General features: G+C 37.8%; 1 protein-coding gene across 2 annotated transcripts; it reads left to right on the plus strand.

Annotated features, from left to right (window-relative positions):
• Positions 1 to 624: 624 nt before the first annotated feature.
• On the plus strand, positions 625 to 10,870 carry LOC122078452 (calcium-dependent mitochondrial ATP-magnesium/phosphate carrier protein 2-like). Of its 2 annotated transcripts, none has more exons than XM_042644436.1 (4): positions 625 to 2,261; positions 9,071 to 9,856; positions 9,990 to 10,093; positions 10,190 to 10,351. In XM_042644436.1, the coding sequence occupies exons 1-4, from the start codon at positions 1,793 to 1,795 to the stop codon at positions 10,208 to 10,210; spliced, it is 1,380 nt and encodes a 459-aa protein (XP_042500370.1). In that variant the 5' UTR covers positions 625 to 1,792; the 3' UTR covers positions 10,211 to 10,351. The 2 variants fall into 2 exon arrangements, with proteins under 2 accessions (XP_042500370.1, XP_042500369.1); XM_042644435.1 differs by having other exon boundaries at positions 626 to 2,261; positions 9,990 to 10,080; positions 10,190 to 10,870.
• The last annotated feature ends 10,344 nt before the right edge of the window (positions 10,871 to 21,214 follow it).

Raw genomic sequence — 21,214 nt, forward strand, 5'->3', positions numbered from 1 at the left:
TTTAAAACCAAATAGAATCTAATATAATTAAATTAAATTGTTTTGGTTTTGATTTGAGATTTGAAAAAATATTTGGTTTCGATTTGATTTTTATCATACATAATTACATTGCATTTAGAACTGAATGATCAAAATCAAATCGATTGACACTCTTAACTAAACTAGAGACAGGTAAGGGTCTAAGGCTCTTCAAAATCAGAAAAAAAATTTCTCCAACACCTACCCTTTAATGACTCATTTAAGGGTATGTTGTGATGCATGTCTAAGCCATCCCACTATCTCAACCCTTGAATGGAAGTTGGAGTGTCGGTCATTAAAGGTCCAAGTCGTTGGAGAAAAGGAATATCCTTCAAAGCCACACTTGGCTAGGTACAACGTACCAGTCAAGTCAAGTCAAGCATACAAGTGTATAGGTACAAAGACCAAGCACTCGGGATCTCTTTTTTCTTATGGAACCTAGGAAAACTGGGCCTCAGTCTTGAAACACTAACAAAAGCCCATCCGATTCCTCTTTTGGTTTTCTGGATTAGAAACCCGAATCGTGAGGCACGCACGCGATTTTTATTTTTTATTTTTCAGGTAAAATTCCAGGCTTATAAGCAGAAAAGTTGTTACTTTGAATAAAATTTAATGGGTTGAACGCCAGCCGCTTAGTGCTCAGCTTTAGGCTGCCATCTACTGCGGCGTTAGGTGTACACCACCAGATCTAGTCCAGACTCCAGAAGAAGAATCACAAAATATCGGAGAAGAATATCCGAAACCAGGCCGGAATCACTTTACGAGGAGAGAAAGAATTTCTTCTTTTTCTATCCTCATTTCATTTTTTTATTTTAATTTATTTTGTAATATTTTTTTTTTTAATTATAATAATTTAATATATGATGTCTCTCTCTGCTTGTCAGTCTTTCACCTGCAACTGCAAGGATTGATCCGTTGATTACCGTCGTGTGTGATGGGCCGGTGGTCATAGCCGTGGATTCTCAGTTTTCCTTATCTGCATTCACCGCCGGCGATCTTCCTTTGGGCGGTGGTATAACATGCGGCCTGGTTGCTCAAAAATTATCTGAAAGTTGAATTTGTTTGCGACCTCGCTGCGTGCACTGTGATCACCCCAGATTCTGAATAGAAAGAAGTAGAATTTCCTCCTCGACCTCACAAGTCCACATTCTCCTTCTTTATTTCTTTTACTCCTCTCTGGTTTTCCGGCCAATCTCTCTTGCTTTTCTTGTTTCATCTACCGATGGAATTAGGTCAGATTTCACTCGATTCATGAATTGTTGTCTCCCCTAGTAGGTGAATACTTCGTTGGTTAGTTTTGCTCCATTGACCCGAATAGACTATCCATCGATCGATCTTCTGCCGAATTTTGGTAAACAGCAGGGGGAGAGGGAAGAGAGAGAGACTTTAGCTCCTCTCCGCATGTTTTTGTATTCTGATCCAATTGCCTCCGAAAATCTGGCTATTTGAGCCCCGGCTGTGGATCTTCCTCTTTTTGCTTTTGCTGCTAGAGTTTCTTCAAAATTCAGGAAGGTCCGGGTGATGAAGTGATCATCGGTTCTATTGTGGAATTTAATTATTTTTTCCGACCTAAAGTGGCCTAGATCTTTGGTTACGTCAATATTGGTTCCAGTAGTGCAGCTCATGATTTTCTAGCTTAGAAGCGATTCGGTGGCCTTCTATTCTTTTTCCGGATAACGAAATTCTTGTTCGGTTCAAATCTCGAACTTCAACGACATTGTTGAAGACAGAAATTGACGGATTCGCCATTTTTATGAGTGGGACGTTTTGAAGAATGCCCGGGGCAGGAGCGGGACAGGCCATCGCACATGCTGGTCTTCCAAAAATGGAGGCAAAGCAAGCAGCTGAGAACGAACGCCGTCCAGGTAGTTGCAATCCTGTTAAGAAATCTGGGCCTGTAACCATGGATCATGTACTTCTGGCATCACAAGAAACTAAGGAAGAGAGGGAGCTGAGGATCCGCAGCTTATTTAATTTTTTCGATGTCGCAAATGTTGGATATTTGGACTACACGCAGATTGATGCAGGCCTATCAGCACTCCAGATACCAGCTGAATACAAGTATGCAAAGGAGCTCTTAAAGGTCTGTGATGCAAATAGAGATGGTAGGGTCGATTACCAGGAGTTCCGGCGATACATGGATGACAAGGAGCTTGAACTTTATCGTATCTTTCAAGCTATTGACGTTGAACACAATGGCTGCATTTTACCAGAAGAGCTTTGGGATGCACTCGTGAGGGCAGGTATCAATATTTTCTGTGCTATACTAGTATTCTGTGTAGTATCTTTCTCTACTATACCCATACATTGCCATAAGCTGCTCATTGACAAGAGCAGTTCCTGTATGATCAGTGTCAATATTTGACGCAAAGAGGATTAATTGAATGGTTATAGGGTTTTTGTTTTATATTCTGAAGCAGGGAATTACGGTGTATGTAGAATTAGGGTATTAGTGTCGTGGTTAAAAATAGGTTCTTATGGGAGACTAAGTTGACAGTTCATAGAAAATGGGGGGATAGGATTTTTCGTGCCATCCAGCATGTATGGTGATGGTTTGCAATTGAGTTCAAAGAGATAAGAATTATGCAAGGGTTTCCTTAGGTGGTTACTTTTGGTCTGTGTTTTAGGGTTGCGGGATAACATTTTTGGAGATGCAGTTAGGATTTGAGATGGGAAATTTAGTGTTGTGTTGTTGAAACTAGTGTGGTTATAGGTGGAGTACTATAAGTTAGCTTCACAATAGTCACTAGTCAGGGCTATAGGAATTACAGATTTACAGTAGAGTGTTGAAAGCTTCTTATATTATAGAGATTCAGAGTATAGATTTAAGGATTAATAGAAGACTGGATTGTTCTTGGGCGATGCCAATGCTATCCCTGATAGATCAACTGTGAGCTTTTTCTGTGCATAGTTGTATAGCTTTTTTCTGTGCATAGTTGCTGTGATATGTATTTTTCCCTCAGGACTGTGGGACTGAACAATCCTTTGTCGCTCAGCTGATCCTGTTATAAAGATTAGATTATTCTCGCCCAATACCAATATGGATCATATGGGTCAACTACTATAACCATGACAAGAGAAAACTAAAATCCAGCAGGAGAGAAGAGAAGAGAATAGAAAACTGAGCTGTTCAAGAGAATTATATGGGTCTGCCCACATCTTTTGTATAAAGAACATGCTGAAAGGCATTTTTGAAAAGGTCCAATCAGAGTTGCAGGGTGGAAGAGCAAGGTTATATTTTCGGTCTGGGAGGAAGTTTTATCAAAGCTGTGGTAACTGCTGCTCCAACAAATGCTTTGTCTGCTTTTAATCTCTCAGCATTATTATGTAAAAAAACTAAATTCTATAATCTCCAAATTCTGGTGGAGTTTGGGGGAGAAAAACCAAGACATCTAGCGGATCAGGTGGGTGAAACTGTGTGAAAACTAGGTCAAACAGGGTGTATGGGTTCAGAGATTTTGAAAAGGTATGGGTGGAGAAAAATTACATACCGTGATGCCCTCTAGGAGTCTAGGTTAAGGTTATCAAAGGAAAACATTTTGCAAGTACTGCTCTATTTGATGCTATAAGCCAAAAAGAAGGAATGCATCATAGGCATGAAGAGCATGTACCTGGCACATGATCTATTGAAGGAAGGTCTATGTTGGAGTATTGAAAATGGTAGTTCAATCAACACACCATGCTTGGTTCTCATTTCTTCCATCTTTACCTAAATGAGTGTTCAACAAATGTCAGCTGTTTTTATATATATATATATATATATATTATATAGGGTGCATCTGTTTGTAACCAAACAGGTTTGTGGACATTTTCACCCTCCATACAATGATGTGGCAATATATGAAAAGGCCTAATAATTTAATTCTGTAACAGGAGAGAGTATTTTAAAGTAAGAACAGAGAGCAGCAGCAACTCACAAGTGCGGTTTGATTCTTAAATCTCCACACAACAACCTGACTGAATAAATCCAGAAAACTGATTGGCCATATCGATCTTCTCAAACTTATCATTTTGCCTTCCATTCTCTAGTTAGAAGACCCCCTGGGTTGCACCAAGATGAGCTGAGCCGAGCTAGCCACCAGGATCCTCTCTCCTAACCCTGTTGCATATGCCCCTGCTCCAACTGTTTCGTCCACATCAGATCAGTAAATCAACTTTCCAACCCTGCCCGCATCCACTCACCTCTTTGGGCATTGATCCGCCACCCATGCCTCCTCCACTGGGCGCCACAAATTCAATTCGAGTTGGTAAACCTCTGATGCAGCTTGGCGATGGATTTAGGGAACTATCTTTTGACTTGACTTTTATTTATATTCCTTTATTGGTTAGAGATTAGATTAGCAGTCTTTTATTTAGATTTGATTTTTATTTTAGTTGCTATCTAGGTTTAGTTTCCATTTTTAATTAGCTTCCAAAATTATGTCATTATTTTTCTTTAAATAGCCTTCTAAAGAACTCAGTTTTTAGATTTTGAAGAAAAGAAATTTGATTAAGAGTTTTGGTATGAAAAACATGGCTGCCGATTCCCCCTTCTTCTTCCTCTAAAATTTTCCAATTTCTTCTCTTTTTTCTCTTTTCATTCTCTTCTTCCTTTTATTATTCTGGTTTCCTTCTCTTCTCCTCTCTATTGTTACTGTAGTTACTGTTACTTTTCTGGTTTGGGAATACCCTGTTCTGGGCGAGGTTGCAGCCAACGGAAACTGGGTTCTGCTCCTTTGTGGCTGGTCCATAGTTATCAATTCGGCCGAATAATTCGCGAATTATTCGGCCGAACCGAATTTTAAAGAATTTTATCAAAAATTCGGACCGAATCCGAATTAAAAATAAAATTCTTTAAAATTCGTGACTTTTTCAAAAATGAATATAAATCGCGAATAATTCGGACCGAATCCGAATTAAACCGAATTATTCGGTCCATTTAAACATTATTTTAAAAAAAAACCAAAAATTAAAAAAAAAAAAAACAATTTTTTTTAAAAAAAAACCCCAATAAGATTTTTTGACCGCTTTTTTGACCGAATCCTTAAATTAATCGTCCGAATTATTCCGAATAATTCTCCGTCCGAATAATTCCCGAATCCGAATTTGCTAACTATGGGCTGGTCTATTTGCGCTAAGGTCTTGAGCGAAGGGAACCCTCCCCTAGGTGACACAAATCATCAGATTTCAGATGCCGAACAGTCCCTTTACTACCAGTTTTTCATACCTACATTTGAGACTGACGCCACTCTACCGCTAGGAAGAATCTCAGGCTCTTCTTGCAACCTCCCTGCTGGTAGATCCAACTGCTTGTTATATGGGCTTGGAAGAGCCTCCTCTTGAGACCCTACGCCTTAAATCTCAGGCCTAACAGAGAAGTTTTGAAGGAGATATCATCATCGCAAGCTGCTGCTCATTCTTCCTTTGCTGGTCGACTAAGGAAGAAGAAGATTGGGGCATCGTGGGCTGTTAGGGCATTTACTCCCCCTGGTTTGACCATAATACCCCTACACTTATTATTCTGTTTTGTCCCAACTTTAATTGTAATTTCTTGAACTACCCTGCCGATTGTTGAACCCTTTGCTTATGTTTCTAAATTCATTCTAATTACAAGACTGCCACTTCCTTCTAAGTTTCTTATAATTACTAAATTGCCACACCTTATTAGAGATTTCAAGTTATTTACAGAACTGCCATTTCTCTTCGATATTTGAGTTGTCATTGATTAATTATTGGTCCCTAAGCGATCCGTCTCCCTCGGATCCGCATCAACCTCTGCGCTCCTCTCAAACATCCCTTGATGTCCAGTCCCATACCCGCTCAATACCCAAAACTCGTTCCCCACCACCACACCCTCGCACTCTTCTTGCTCCTCGCTCATGGGACATAACTGCTCCCACTTGTCCCCCATGGCTGTCTCACATCATACACCCTATGCTGACCCTGATGAATTCTTGCTCTCTTCATGGCCGCCCCCCACAAACATCCTTCCTACCACAGCATCCGCCGTGAAGAAAGACCTTTTCATAGGCATGTCTTTGCCTTTTACCCATTTCCGAGCCGTGAAATCATAGATGAACATGTCCCTCACTGGGTCCCAACTCACTGCAGTTCCCACCCAACCACCCTTGAAGATTAGTTTCCCATCCATGCTCAATAATTGACAGAATACCATCAGTCCATCTGGGTAACTTGGAATGGCTTCCAATCACTCCCAACTACAACTCAGTGGGACGAACACAACTATCCTGTAAGAGAGAGGGGAGGGAGAGCAGGAACTGGCGCTGACAAGAGAGGGGGAGTAGGAGACGGAGAAGAAGGGGAGAGGGAGAGGGAGAGGGAGAGGGAGAGGAAGAAGAGAGAGAGGGGGGGGGAATTGCAATTAACCACCCATTAACAAGAGTGATAAAATGATCAAGGGTCAAAAGTGGGAAAAAAATATGGTTACAAGTTACAACCATCTGTTGTAACCACCCTGGTTACAAACACATCTTCGCATATACTTTATTTTATATTATATTATATATATATATTAGCTAGTTTTTGAGTAGATTGATACAACCAAGAAGACAGTGAAGAAGGATTTATTGCAGTATTGTTTCCTACAAACATCTGAAAGGTAGTCCTCTTTAAACAGCAAATTTCGTGGGATAGCCTTATAGATTTACATGGAATTTTTTTAAATACTAGTGTGTCTTCAGTGAAACTGCATGCTAAATACCACCATGCTCTGGAGAAAATACAGAGATCATAACTCTCAAGACAGTTGAGATGCCAACATTGATGACAGCATTCTGGAAATCAATTTGGAAACTGACTCTGCTGCTAAAACTAAAAATTTTTATCTGGAGATATGTTCATGACATTTCCTGGACAACCATCTAGGAAGGCCTTTCTGTACGGTCCTATTGTCTTCCCTATTGCAGATCAAGTGGGGCCCAAATTTTTGTCGGTAGGTAGGGCCCAGTATCCCCTGCTCACATATGAAATCACATCCAAATAGAGATGGCCATGTGGCATAATAAAGGTTTGGAAATCCATTAGGAAAATATATCTTTTGAAAAATGGTTGAAAAGGAATGAACAATTGAAAATACATGGAGGGGTATATGATTGAAATTGGTTCTGAAAATTGACTTATAGGCAGTCCAGCCATGCCCTATCTATCCAACAACTGGAGTTGCTACATTACCCTTCCATTCCACATAATTAACTAGACCCACCTAGGAAGGCCCTCCGAATAAGCCGGTCAAAAAGCCTTTTCCTTTTTTGATTCTCTTTCACTGAAATAACTGAAATAGCTGAAATGTTGAAATATAAAAAATGGACCTTAAAGAAAATTTACTACTGACGCTTAGTCTTCATTTAACTCCTGTCCACTGATGCTAGGGGCCTATGGCTTTAAGACGAATGGAATGGTGAAACAGGATTACATAGCTGAACCTAATTATTGGGATAAGCCTTAGTTGAGTTGAGTTCTTTTCTAGGTTACCAAAGTCTAGGTTTTTATGAGTGCTACAATTTTCCAGATGGTTATGAAGGTTAAAGACTAAACGCCTGATCCTCTCAAGTTGATTGTAAAATTCCGTGATTCTTCTCTTTTAAAATTTTTTAGTTGATCGCATGGTCAGACTCAAAAGGTTTTTCCAAATTGTAAATGGGCGGTGATTTGGACTTTATGTTTATGAACAACTAGCATACCCAACAAACTATTAGCAGTAGAAATGATAACCTGACCAGTGTTGGACCAAATATGCTTGTCTCCATTGCCATTTGTATGCTTACATGGTTTAAAGTATCCCACCATATCGTATCGGTAGCGACGGGTAGCGATATGTATCCCTTTTATTTTTTTTTAATATTAAAGTATCCAACCGTATCACATAGTATCGGCCGATACGGTGCGATATTGTGTGATACATGTCGATAATTTTGATATGTCTCTTTAAAAGCCCATGTGGATTTCATTCTCGATACAAAACTTATAGAATCCATAAAAAACGCAAAAAACCTCAAAAACTCCCAACCAAGAGTCCTCCTAAGCCCCCTTACCTTTGTTTTTTGCATAAATCTGAGTTGGAGGTTTTAATATACACTAAAAAAATTATTCAAAGGGTGCCTAAAAACCTAAGTTTGGATAATTTAACAAGTTGAAATCAGAGATTGAAGGAGATATCACAAAAAAAGGTAGGTTTCTCAAAAACTTGATCTTTGTGTTTAAATCATTGTTTTTATACCTATTTTTTACTATGAACCGATGGATTTAGGTAATATTAGCCCACTCATAGCATCAAACTTCATCATTTGCAAAGATTTGTACTAAGATTCAAGAAATTTTCGTTTTTATGTTTGACATCAAGAAATTTCACATAAAAATGAAATTTCATGTTTGATTTTGATTTTGATTTTGATTTTGATTTTGATTTTTTTTTCCCATATCTTCCAAAAACCAAGTCCTATGCCTTTGGGAAAACATCATCCTAGTCGCTCTGATTCTTGAAAACCTTGCCAACTATGAGTTTGAACCACCCCGGCCCTCTTCATTGGCAATAAACTATTACTATATGTAAGATACCTCATCCTTTATAACAATTCAATTAAATGTACTTATCCCATTACTCGTTATTCTCCATTTTAGTGTTTATGCATGATACATGTTATATATTGCTTATGTATACTATTTTTTGCTCCAAAAGCGTATTTCCATGCGTACCTTTAATGCATCTTGCGTATTTCCAAAATGATATGATATGTCTCTTAAAATCACCTGACCGATATAATATGCAATACCAATACTTTAAACCTTGAGGTTACTGACAAAAAGGTTCAGAATGGGAACACTCTTTAAGCTGCTTACATCTAGTTCTGTTTGTCGCAGTATTGAAGATATTCAGTGCATAGGTTGATGGGTTTTGCATTCTATTGAGACACTGATAGTGATGCAAATCTGTAAAATTGGGGTCTGCCAGATCATCTCTTATTTTTGTAGCTCTCAACTGTAGAATTATCAGTTGGTGGGTCCCTTTTGATTCAGTTGTTTCATCTTATAAGTCATGGCAGTTTCTCTTTTGCAGGGATTGAAATTGATGAGGAGGAACTTGTGCGCTTTGTAGAACATGTGGATAAGGACAACAATGGAATTATTACTTTTGAAGAATGGAGAGATTTTCTTCTACTCTATCCTCACGAGGCCACTATTGAGAACATTTATCAGTACTGGGAAAGGGTATGTCTTGTAGATATCGGAGAACAAGCTGTTATTCCAGAGGGCATCAGTAAGCATGTCCATGCAAGCAAATATTTGATTGCTGGGGGAGTTGCAGGAGCCACATCTCGTACTGCAACTGCTCCTCTTGATCGACTGAAGGTGGTTTTTCAAGTTCAAACAACCGATGCCCGTATTATACCAGCTATAAAGGAAATATGGAGAGAAGGTGGTTTCTTAGGATTTTTTCGAGGGAATGGACTAAATGTCATGAAGGTTGCACCTGAAAGTGCCATAAGATTTTATACTTATGAAATGCTGAAGAATATAATTGCCGATGCTAAAGGAGAAGATAAAGGTGATATAGGTACTTCTGGGCGTCTTGTTGCTGGGGGTGTGGCAGGTGCAATAGCACAGACTGCTATATACCCAATGGATCTTGTGAAAACCCGATTACAAACTTATGTTGGTGAAGGTGGAAAAGTTCCAAAACTCGGGTCTCTAACAAGGGACATATGGGTTCAGGAGGGTCCTAGAGCCTTCTATAGGGGCGTTGTTCCATCTCTTCTTGGGATTATTCCTTATGCAGGAATTGATCTTGCTGCGTATGAGACCTTAAAGGATATGTCAAAAACTTACATTCTTCATGATAGTGGTAAGACATCAATAAATCTCTTTTGCTGATGCTTGCTTTTCCATTCAACTTTTTTTTCTGCTTCTGCTCTATAGCATGTGTTCTGACATGGATATACATTTGTTGTTGAACCCTGAAATATATAATATTATAGAACCTGGTCCTCTCGTGCAACTGGGGTGTGGCACAGTCTCTGGAGCCCTTGGAGCAACGTGTGTTTACCCATTACAGGTTATCAGAACCAGGCAAGTCAGTGATGTATGAATGAGCCCTGCACTTTTTGTATATGTTGATGTAGTTCATGTTATCCTTGCTGACACCGTGCATAGAAGCTAATTCATCTTTTGTTTCCAGGTTGCAAGCTCAACGTTCTAATACAGAGGCTGCTTATAAGGGAATGTCAGATGTATTTTGGAGGACCCTCCGCCACGAAGGTGTTAGGGGATTTTACAGAGGAATTTTTCCAAATCTGCTCAAAGTTGTGCCATCTGCAAGCATTACTTATCTTGTTTATGAGACCATGAAAAAGAGTCTAGATCTTTAATAAAGATTTCTGTAGCTTTACCATGATTGACAGAGCTGACTGTAAAGTTGACAATTCTGGTGACAACCTTGATGAGATGATGATGATGATGATGATGATGATGAAAAGAATAAGGTCACTAATGGGATGGGTTCATGCTATGATTTCGGTTATATGATGGTACCTGGTGCTTTTCCGGTCAGAATATGAGGTGCATGGTTGTGTAGTAAGAAGCTTTTGCAGTCGCATTTGAGCTAATAAAAGTGAGAAATATCGACAGTTACATTAATCGACAGTTACATTAAGTTATGGCAACTGATCATCTTGTGATAGGTATAATTCTTTTCTTTTCTGATTTTCTCCTTTTGTACTTGCATAGCACTATAACGAGCAGAATGCTGCAGTGGTTTAGTATAATTTTTTGGATCTCATTATCTAGTTTAAGCATGTTAAACATTGCCATCTTCTCATGGATATTACTGGTAATTGAAATTAGTGGCTACTCAAATTTATCTTCTCCTGTGTTCACCTTTTTTTGTTTTTTTTTAAGTATTTCTTGAGCAGGAAGGCTAAAAGCCCATGCATAAGAACAATATTACTGACAAATTGCAGAAAGGTCTATCTGAAATCCATTAAATAAATGACTAGTTGTCTAGTTCACATATATATAGAAAAAATGAAACTGAAATCTAAAAAATAACCTATTAATGATTATGTCAATAAACTTATACTAGAAGGTCAATCTAATTATCAAGAATCATTGCACTTTACTTTCTATCAATCCTAACGGAAATCAAGAAATGAGAATTATGGAGAAACTGGCTTTACTAATTGGCCAGTGCTATGCTTGGGGATTGATTCAAGAACTAAATCTTTTAGTTCAAGAACAAGAGGTTTCAGGATCAAGAAATTTAAGAAAATGTGAAAAAATGATTATTGTATCAAAGAGTTAACCAAAAGAAATCAAGAATCAAAAGGCTTCTTTTCCCATTTGGGAACAAAAATAAAAGGGCAGTAGAATAAATGTGTTTGATTGGTTCAATCCACTCTTTAAGCACCTGACAGCAGCAGTTCGACAATTTAAATGTAAGTTCTTCAAGATTCCAGAGCTTCACGATTGGTTGGAAGATATCCAAGAAAACCTTTTTTTTTTTGGAGGGGCTGTGGTGGAGGAATTGGTTAAAAGCAGTGTGTCAAAGTGTAACCATGAAGAAAACCTGGATTTTCAATTTTTAAATACTTCATAACTAGCCATCGTGTAATAGGTATAACCTTATAACTTCTACTATCCCATGTATTTGACTTTACAGAAGATATTAGACCATCTATGATTAAGATAATCTCAAATCAAAATAATTCTTTTAACTGATACAAATCTTTTACTTGGGAAGTTGGAATTGTGAACTAGTTGAAGAAAACAGCTATGCTGTTTGCTGTTTCTGATCGTTTGATCAAAATAACATGAAGGAATGTCAAAGACTAAATATGAGCAAAACCTGATTTTTAAAATTCTAAACTCTCCTATCACTAAACATTATATAATTCATACTTCATTGATATAAAAGAAATGTAACTCCTACTTGTCCATGTATTTGACTTCAAATATATATATATTAGAGGATCTAATATTAAGATGTCTACTGCAATATGAAAATCCGGATTATGGATCTCAAATGTAAACTGCCTCATGATCAAATCTTTGATCAGATCTAGGATAAAGGAATCAACTGCATTGTTAAGGGAAGAAATCAGTTAGATGGAAAAGGGGTGGGGGGGTTGATCTACTAGGGAGGAAGAAGAGAGAATAAGAAAACAGAGAGAAGGGAAGAAATCATGTTTGGTAGACCAATCCCATATGCACTACTCAACAACACCAAAATTCTTAAAAAAAAAACAAAAAACAAAAAGTGAAACAAAACCCATTCTTTTTACTCAAATCATCTCTAATTGATAGGGTTTTATTATGTATATGAAGACCTTCTAAAATTACTAAATTGAATCATAGAAGGGCCCCTAATCACTTTAACACACTCAAAAAGTAAACAAACTGAAAAAGGAATTTTATCTAGCTGTTAAGTATTCTAGTCTAACTCAAACACTTAACTATTAATCCCATGTGCTAACTTTGTCCCACTTTATGAGCTTATAAATTAGGTCCATTACAATGATTTTTTTTTTTTTTTTTTTTGGGGGTGGGGAACAAAGGCACAACGTATAATATCACTATCCAAAGTTCAATTTCAGCCTGTTGAACTGCCTCCAACACCGTATGAGCCTCCCAAGCTTTGATATAGGCCTCCACACAATTAATGCCTAATGCAACTACATCAATTCCCCCGGTGTTTAGAAAAACTCACATTCGAGTTTTGTAAAAAGGCAGAATTAGAAGAGCTTGAGAGAATGTTCATGCTCCACACCCATATTATGAATCAAGTTCGAAAGATGAAACGGTGATGACGTGTCCTCATCTTGAAATATTTGAGGAATAACCAACTCAATATGTAGAACATCCATCATTGTAGTAGTGTCCTTTGTTGTTTCACCTATATTAATCATCTCCTCCCCATTTACCAGTTACTTGTTGTTCCACGTCAGAGCAGTTTTCCTCTTGTGTTGACCCTTTCCGCTCTTCATGTGGCTGCATTGTTGGTGTCATCTACTTTGATTCTGAAGATACTTCGTCAACCGGCTCTTTCAAAGCAAACGTCTATTGTAGATGAGAAGGCTTTAGGATGCACAAATTTTTATTGCAATCTACACCTTTTTGCTCTTCCAACCATTGCCAACCAACTTTAATGATGCATTCAAAAGATTCAAATATCTCATAATAAGCCCCATCACAATATTGAGAATTTGATGAAGACATCATTTTCAGATTCAGTGATAATTTCGTTGGTCATAAAATCCCCACCATAGACTGTGAGATGAAATTGTCAATCTTCCCATCATCAATGAGTAAAATAGCAATTTTTTTGTTAAGCGTACAAACTTTGGTATTGAAAACGTAGGTATCCATAGCTAGGTTCGGCTCTGGTACTAAATAATGCAATCTGAAATCCAAATTATGGATCTTAGATGCAAGTAGGACCAATGATAATCTATGATCAAATACGAGATAAAAGGAAGGAACTGCATTGTAAAGGGAAGAAATCAGATCGATAGAAAGGGATCATAAAAGTGAAGAGGTTGATCTGCTTGGGAGGAAGGAGAGTAAAAGAAAATCGAAGAGAAGAGGAGAAATCATGTTTGGGATACCAATCCCGTATGCACTACGCAACAACACCAAAACTCATATTTACGCTTGCGACAGGGTCAGGTTGGGCCAGGCTTTTGGAAACCCCAGGTCCCTAGCCCAGCCTGAGTTCCCTTAGCTAGGGCTCAGACCCGGCCCGACCTAACTCAGGTGCTGAAAAATCCTACCCTGACACGCCCTTGGGGCCGGGCTGGGCTGAGCCGGGCTGACCTGATTGGCCTTGATCATGGGAAGGGGGAAGGGAGAAGGGAGATGCAAGGGTTGGGCCGGGCCAATGAAAAGAATAAGAAAAAAGGAGAGGAAGAATTTGATAATAGAGCAATAAAATTTTCTGTCATCTCACCTTTGGGATTCATGGTAATCTTGGATGGATTTCCAACAACCCTAAGGTAGATTCCATAGGTTCTCATAGGTGGATTCTGGACCAGATTTTCCTATCCTCCTCACTCTGTTCTTCAATTTCCACAATCCATGTAGTAATTCTGAGAGCCATTCTAGTTTAGCCAATTTGAATATGTCCAATTTCTGTATTCCTCTTCTCAATCCATTTCGATTCTCTGTTTTTGAATCCCTTTTATTCTGCTATTTCTTATAATCTGAAACTGCCGAATATTTTAAGTTCTGAATTCATACATCTTTTTTTTTTTTGGGTATGATTGAATTGATACATCAGTATGCTATTTCATAATTTGTAATTTATCCTATTCATATATGTTACATTAACTCCATATTTTTTTCTCCCTTTCTTTTTGGTTGAAACTCCTTAGTTCTGTTATAGCCTTTAGGTCTACATTAACTCTAGCATGACTACGGGCTAAGGCGCTGTTTGATAACATTTTCAGAAACTTGTTTTCTGTGCTCAGATACGGAAAAAGACCTCAAAAACTGTTTGATAAACCTGTTTCATTTCACCTATTTTTTTTAAACGTAAATAGAAATTTATGCTTATTTCTCTTTCTAGAAACAGGTTTGACGAAATAAGTCAAGACTTGTTTTTCTGTTTCTTGGGACAACTTGTGGACCAAAAAATCGATGGACCTTGATGAGAAGTTGCATCTCCCAACCTAGCATTTACCTTACCTAGTGGCTTTCCAAAGTTCGAAGGTTCTCCAGGGAAACAAGAAGGAATACACCGAATTTTCGATCTGCTGGTGGAAGTCTTAAATCCACATCTATCGATTCCTTTGTGGATTTCTTCCAATTCTCTCCACCCTCCGGACCCTCATGAATCGATTACTAAAACGCTGCTTGGGATTGAAGTTCATGGCTTCCATAGAACCCAGGAATCTACCATGGTCAATGTGCCTTTGCAACTCTGTTTTGACCATGAACTCATCACTGGCGTCTTTGGATTCAAAGACTACCCATCTGAGTAATCGAACTCATGAAGCCATTGGTTTATCGCTTTTGGTTCTTACCCTTCTTTCTGTGTCATTGAGGAAAGGTTTCATAGACTAGAGCTCTCCATGAATCCAGAAACAAATTTATCAAACAATAAAAAATCTGTTTCTATTTCTAGAAACGGAGAAAATCGTTTCTGCTGTTTCTAGACACAGAAACAGCATAAACGTTATCAAACGGTGCCTAAGTTTCACCCCTTATAGTTTTGTTAGGATACGTCAACCATTTTCTCTGCCATAGAAAATAATCCTAGATGTTTTCCCCTAATTCATCGACTTCTGTCAAGACTCCCCTAGCATTTGAACAGAAGAAGAAAGAGGACAAGGCCCGAGGGCTCACCCTAACCCAGCCCAACCTTGACTCGGGGCCAAAAATTCTCAGTTCTGACCCACCCTCAGGGCCAAGGTATCTCAGTCCAGGCCCTGTTCGATAAGGGTGGGCAGGGTTGGCTCGGGCCAATAGGGCCAAGCTTGCACCCCTACTTAATGGGCCATATTTTAGGCCCATTAAAGTGGTCATTACAAAGAAAACTCATGGGATCAAAGGCCCAACACATACATAACCCAACCCAAGGCTTATTTCCAATAAAATAAGCCTATTAAGTGACTTAGTTGCATCACTACTCATATTATTTACTCAAATCATCTTTTAGGCTATATTTGGAAAACAATAAAAGAAAAGAAAAACATATTAGGACAAAAGTCATGATGACACTAATGATGTATTAATGTCTCTTTTCTTTAAAAAAAAAAAAAAAATCAAATTTTTATTTTCTTTTCTTGGCTTCCGAACTTTGATAAAGGCATATTACATATATGAGACCTTATAGAATTCCTAAATTGATTCATAAAAGGGCTCCTAATCACACTTTAACACATTCAATAAAGTAAATAAATTCAAAACAGAACTCTATCTAGCTAGTAAGTATTCTAATTGAACTCAAACACTCAACTATTAATCCCACATACTAATTTTTTCCCCAGTTTATGAGCTTATAAATTAAGCCTATTACAAAAAATAAAAAGTAAAAAATAAATAAATAAATAAATAAAAAGAAAAAGAAAAAAGCTCAATTTCAGCCCATTAGACTGTCACCAACACCTTATGAGCCTTCCAAGCTTGCATATATGCTTCCATATGGGATTAATGTCTAATGCAATTGCATCAATTTCTCAAAAGCCATAGTTGTCAAGGCCTTCTATCCATGGCAGAATGGGCAAGGTGCTCACTGTTCGCTTGCACAGTTTTTTTTGCAACTAGGGGTTCATTGGTCACATTGGCCAGCTTTTGACTTTTGCGTGCCATTTTTTTAAAATATTTATAACTAGGGTTCTAAATCTCGGTTTTCGACCTTGGCCAAAACTGAAATTTAGGTCGAAATTTCTGAAACCTGCTCGAAACCAGGTACTTTTGGGGAAAAAATCAACATGTCATGGGCTGGTCAAAACTAGTCAAAATTGATATTTGTCAATCAAAACTACAGAAATGTGTGAGATATCCTCGAAACCAGTTTCATTTTGGTTTCGACCATGGTTTCATCTCAGTCCATACCGGAACTGCAAAATTCAACCGAAATTTTGAACCATGTTTATAACTCATGTATTGCTGTATTCTGTTATGATGCCTCTTATTGTATCTGTATGGGGGGGGAGGAGTTGGGATTTAAAACTAAGAAGTTAAAATTGAAAATATAACTTACTCTAAATCATGGTGATGGAAAAAGCAAATACTTAGTTGATATTTTATTCCTTTTTTTTATGAATTTTAAATAATCATCGATTGATTGGTAAGGAAAGAAGATTCCCTTCCGGAGGCCAAAATTGAGTAAAATTCAAAGGAGAAAATAAGAAAAATGAGTTGATTGAGCTTTTCATTTGTACCGGTTTATGGTATTTGCTATTTTTTGGAGTCAATAGATAGGTCATTATGTAGGAGCAAGACTGCAAGATTGGACACTCTTCAGGTCAGTTTTATATTCTCCAATTTAAATTGCTTCACACTATTTTTGGGTATTTTTTTGGTAACGAGTCGAAAGTTTCTGATTGCTAGAAATGAATTATTTTTGTTTGTTTGGTGGGGTGTCTATGGGCTAGAAGGCCAATCTTATGTGTGGGTCTTTAATTGTCAGAGCCATGCTATGTTGTCTGTTCTCTTCCGAACTCTACTTTGAGGTGCTTCCCTCTAATATCAATGAACTTTCTTCATTTATTTCCTTCCCTCCTGAACCCTAAAAACTCTCATTCTAGGACTTATTAGTTTTTGGGATTCACATATATAACGGGACGCATATATGTTATGATTATCACACACTCCTTCATTTCTTTAGTTCTTTCCTTCTAGGTTAATCTGTTTTATTTTCTTGATTTCATGATTTGTTTACTACACTTTTTACACTTTTTCTATTAAACACAAATCTCTTTTCTTCTGATTTATTTTCTTGCTGTTTGTAAACTATTATCCAAGAGTCAAATCTTTCACCTCAACCAGTCTCACAGCCTAACCAAGAATGCGTTAGAATCTCAAGAACTCTTCCTAGGTGTAACCAGTGCTAACCATTCATGTCTACTTGTTATCCTACTTTCCAACGAAGAGACCATACTGTAACCCATCCATTAGCCTTCACTTCCATGCATCTTGATTTTACCACCCTCAATAAAACCTAATTTAAGGTTTACTAATGATCACCATTTAATTCTCCAGAAATGAGACCCTGAAAGTTACTTACCCCTTCTCATCCAAATCAGAAAACCTTTATTTGAAACACTACAAATTTCTTTGCTCAATTAAGTATCAGAATGTGACTACCCCCATTAAGTGATTTATTATGGTTGATAACGTTACCTTAGTTCAACTGACGGTTTTATTACTGTTAGTACCAAAGCAGCATCAGGCTGGCAAGATATTTTAGTCAACTGGGAATTCATTGTTATTATACCTTAGCTTCTATTGGTGCATCATTTTATTTTGTTCTCCACTTGGTGATTATAAACTTTTGTTTTCTTTTTTCATTAACTGCTAGCACGAATTATTCTGCTAAACCCAAATTACATTCCAGTATAATAAAATATGGGTCTGTTCTTTCCACGACCCCGCTTAACTGAGACACAAATGCCTGGCTAATGCTTGTTAAAATAGAACAAAACCGTCTCGGTATTGTCTCTCATCTTAGAGACTTGGGTTTTCACTTCTCTGATTTCCATTTCAAATGCAGCATTTTGTTTTCTGCGGGTATGCCAGATTCGGGATGATTGAGTTTACACTTTAGTGGTTACCAGCAACTAACATTGCCTAGTTCTTGTCGTGTGTGTCTTTCACTCTTCACCTGTCTATGTGTGTTTGTTCATTTGTGTCTCGGCAACCTGATGATGGAGTTGTATAATTCAGCTTTAAGTTCTAGTGCTTCCTTGGAAACTGAAGCTGTAGGTCTTATTTCCAACTTGACATTCTTGATTGTAGAGTTTGTTGCTTCCTCTTTTTTTTATTTTATTGATAGTCAGGTGATGCAGATAAAACACAAAGCCTTGGGTTGGGTTATATATGTGTTGTGCCTTTGGTCCAATGAGTTTTCTTTGCAATAGACTACTTTAATGAGCTTAAATACTGGAAGTATGAATGCAGGATTTACTTTATTAGTTTAGTTTGAGTCTTTTATTCTTATTTTATTTGTCTTAGGTGTTTTAGTTAGGTTGGATTGGGACTCTATGAGTCCAGCCTTATTTTAAGCCGTTCTCCTTTGTTCTGGGCTGAATTTTAGTACCAAAATACTACATCCAAGCATGGTTCAAGGTTTCCACCGATACGGTCGAAATTTCCCACATTTCAACGGTATCCTAGGACTACGATACCAAATAACATGTGACTTTTAAAAGGTTCGACCAGTATCGACCAATGGGTCAGCTTTTATAAAACCTTCTTAAATGGGAAACCAAGCTTTCTTATTTCAAAATTTTGACCGTCTCTCCCTATTTCTTCTCTATGAAGTGGGAAACTTGGGAAAAACACTCCAAATTTTGCCCTTGTGCCATCTAATCTTCATTCTAAGCTTAGATCTTGCACATTTGTAGCAAATCTACCTAAGGAAGGGAGATGGGACCAAAAAGGTAAATCCCATCTTCCCCAAACATTGTGTGCCATCTTCTAGAGCATCGGTTCATTTGGATATGGTGGTGGTATGGACAATATGGTGGATCTTCTACTTCATTTGGACAACAAGGTAGTTCAGGTGGTGGGTCATCTTTTGTTGACAGTATCTTTGGGTATCCATCCAACCTTGTGTGCTATATCCACATCCTATCACTATGACTGAGCCATTCCCTAGGCTAGGATACCTAGCTGATGTTGATGATGCATCTTATAGATGGGCAGTGACGAACTACCAAAATAATTGGGCCCAAAACATGTCATGGGACTCATATGTGGTGCATTCAGAGGAGCAACTATGACATTTGTAGTGGTCTGCAGCTCGTGGACTGGAACCCTGAAGACACTCTACCTGAAATTGACTTTTGAGTGTTGAGTGTCGAGAGATAACTCACAATTATGTAATATTATTATTTATTTTGAATCCTTTGCATTATGTACTTATGTATATTGTATACTACATATAATGTAGACTATGTACATTTTTTAGTATAGTTTAAGACTTCCAGTCAACGACTCAACGTACATTACCAAACTTTGGTTCACCCCACAAGTATGACTTTAGGTGTTTTTTTCATGAAACTAATTATGTGAATGTGTTAGAAATGTCTAAAATAGCACGTACGCAAAAAATCAAACAAAAAAAACACATTTTGGGGGTTAAAACCAAAATTTCCACCCAACCGGGAAAAAGTCCTTGGTTTCCTCGAAATTGCTAAAGTTTTGACCGAAATTTCGGTCTCCTTAAGGGTCGAAACCTTGTCGAAACCCGATACCTTAAACCTTGCCTCCAAGGTAGGCTATTGGTTAAAGGAGTTTTAGGCTTTGTTTTTTTTTTTTTTAAGCACATGTAAGGGCTATGCCTTTTACAAGAATTTGACTGAAGCTTTCAAGTTTCAGCTAAATTGGTATGTGGATTTCTGACTAGCTTTAGTGGATGCTGGACTGTGTGCATCTGTGGATTTAGGTGTACTGCTGCTGTGGATTCAGTTGCATGTTTGTTGTTGTAGATCAGCAAGGTAATCTGATGAATACCTGGTTTCTATTTCTGTACTTTTAACTCCTATCAACTGAAACAGGTCAGTATATCTTATATCCTGCAGATACTTCTAAATATGTTCTTAAATTATATTATACTGGTGGTTGTGTTTCCAGTTCCGAAATTTCAGAACCGAGTTTGTTAATCATTATTACGATCCTTCTTTTTTTTTTTTCAAAAACAATATTCAAAACCCTTTGTATTGATTTTGAAGAGCCCTTATCATGGCAGGATTTTGTGAAATCTTCGAATTTTGAACCTGGTTTTCAGTTGAGTTCAGATCTACCAATTGGATTAGGCTCTTAACCTATTCCTATTTCAAACTTTGATTTTGATACTGATTCACTAGGCTCCTACACAGGTCTGATTCTCAGTTTTCTCTTGATTGTGGATTAATTTATGAGTTGTGTTCGGATTATCATTCTGTTAGATATCATTAAACCTGGCTGATGTTTGATCACTTTTAACTACTGATCTGATTCCATAAAGTCTCAGATTGATTCCCTGTTCTGGAAACCCTAAATCTGGAATCCTTTTGTCAGTAGGATGCTCCCATACATCCAGATCAGACCATCAGATTGGTCCCAAATTTTGGTATCATATTCTCCTTCCCAATTAAAGGATCGACCAATCTTTTGACCAGTTCAGAGCCTTTGATCATATGATATGTAGAGCCTTCTGAAATCTGGTTTCTTTACTTCACTGCGATTCTGGTAGGCCCCAAGGAGAGTTGAACTTGTGATCTCATAGTTGTGAGGTGTTGCTCTTTGCCAACTGAGCTTTCCCCCTTGGGGTAGTTGCTCATGGACTTTGACCTGAAACTAGCATCTTCCTCTGGCCTGCTCTAGGATTTTACTGGAAATGAGTCAACCTGCTCAAACCCATTTGATCCGTAAAGATGCTGATCAAAACATCCAAAAGCAGACAAGACAAGTTAGGCATATTTTAATGCTCTAAAGGAGCTGTTGATCAATTTATGATAAAGCTTGAAGGAAAGAAAGGGCTTGCGTTTTCCCATATTTA

Source organism: Macadamia integrifolia, chromosome 5 (assembly GCF_013358625.1).
Source record: "Macadamia integrifolia cultivar HAES 741 chromosome 5, SCU_Mint_v3, whole genome shotgun sequence".
Lineage (NCBI taxonomy): Eukaryota > Viridiplantae > Streptophyta > Magnoliopsida > Proteales > Proteaceae > Macadamia > Macadamia integrifolia.

Bases quoted from the DNA above. Each gene is read 5' to 3' on its own strand.
- LOC122078452 (XM_042644435.1), top strand. From the start codon at position 1,793: ATGCCCGGGGCAGGAGCGGGACAGGCCATCGCACATGCTGGTCTTCCA. The intron at 9,857-9,989 runs GTAAGACATCAA...ATAATATTATAG, and splicing joins TTACATTCTTCATGATAGTG to AACCTGGTCCTCTCGTGCAA. The intron at 10,081-10,189 runs GCAAGTCAGTGA...TTTTGTTTCCAG, and splicing joins TTACAGGTTATCAGAACCAG to GTTGCAAGCTCAACGTTCTA.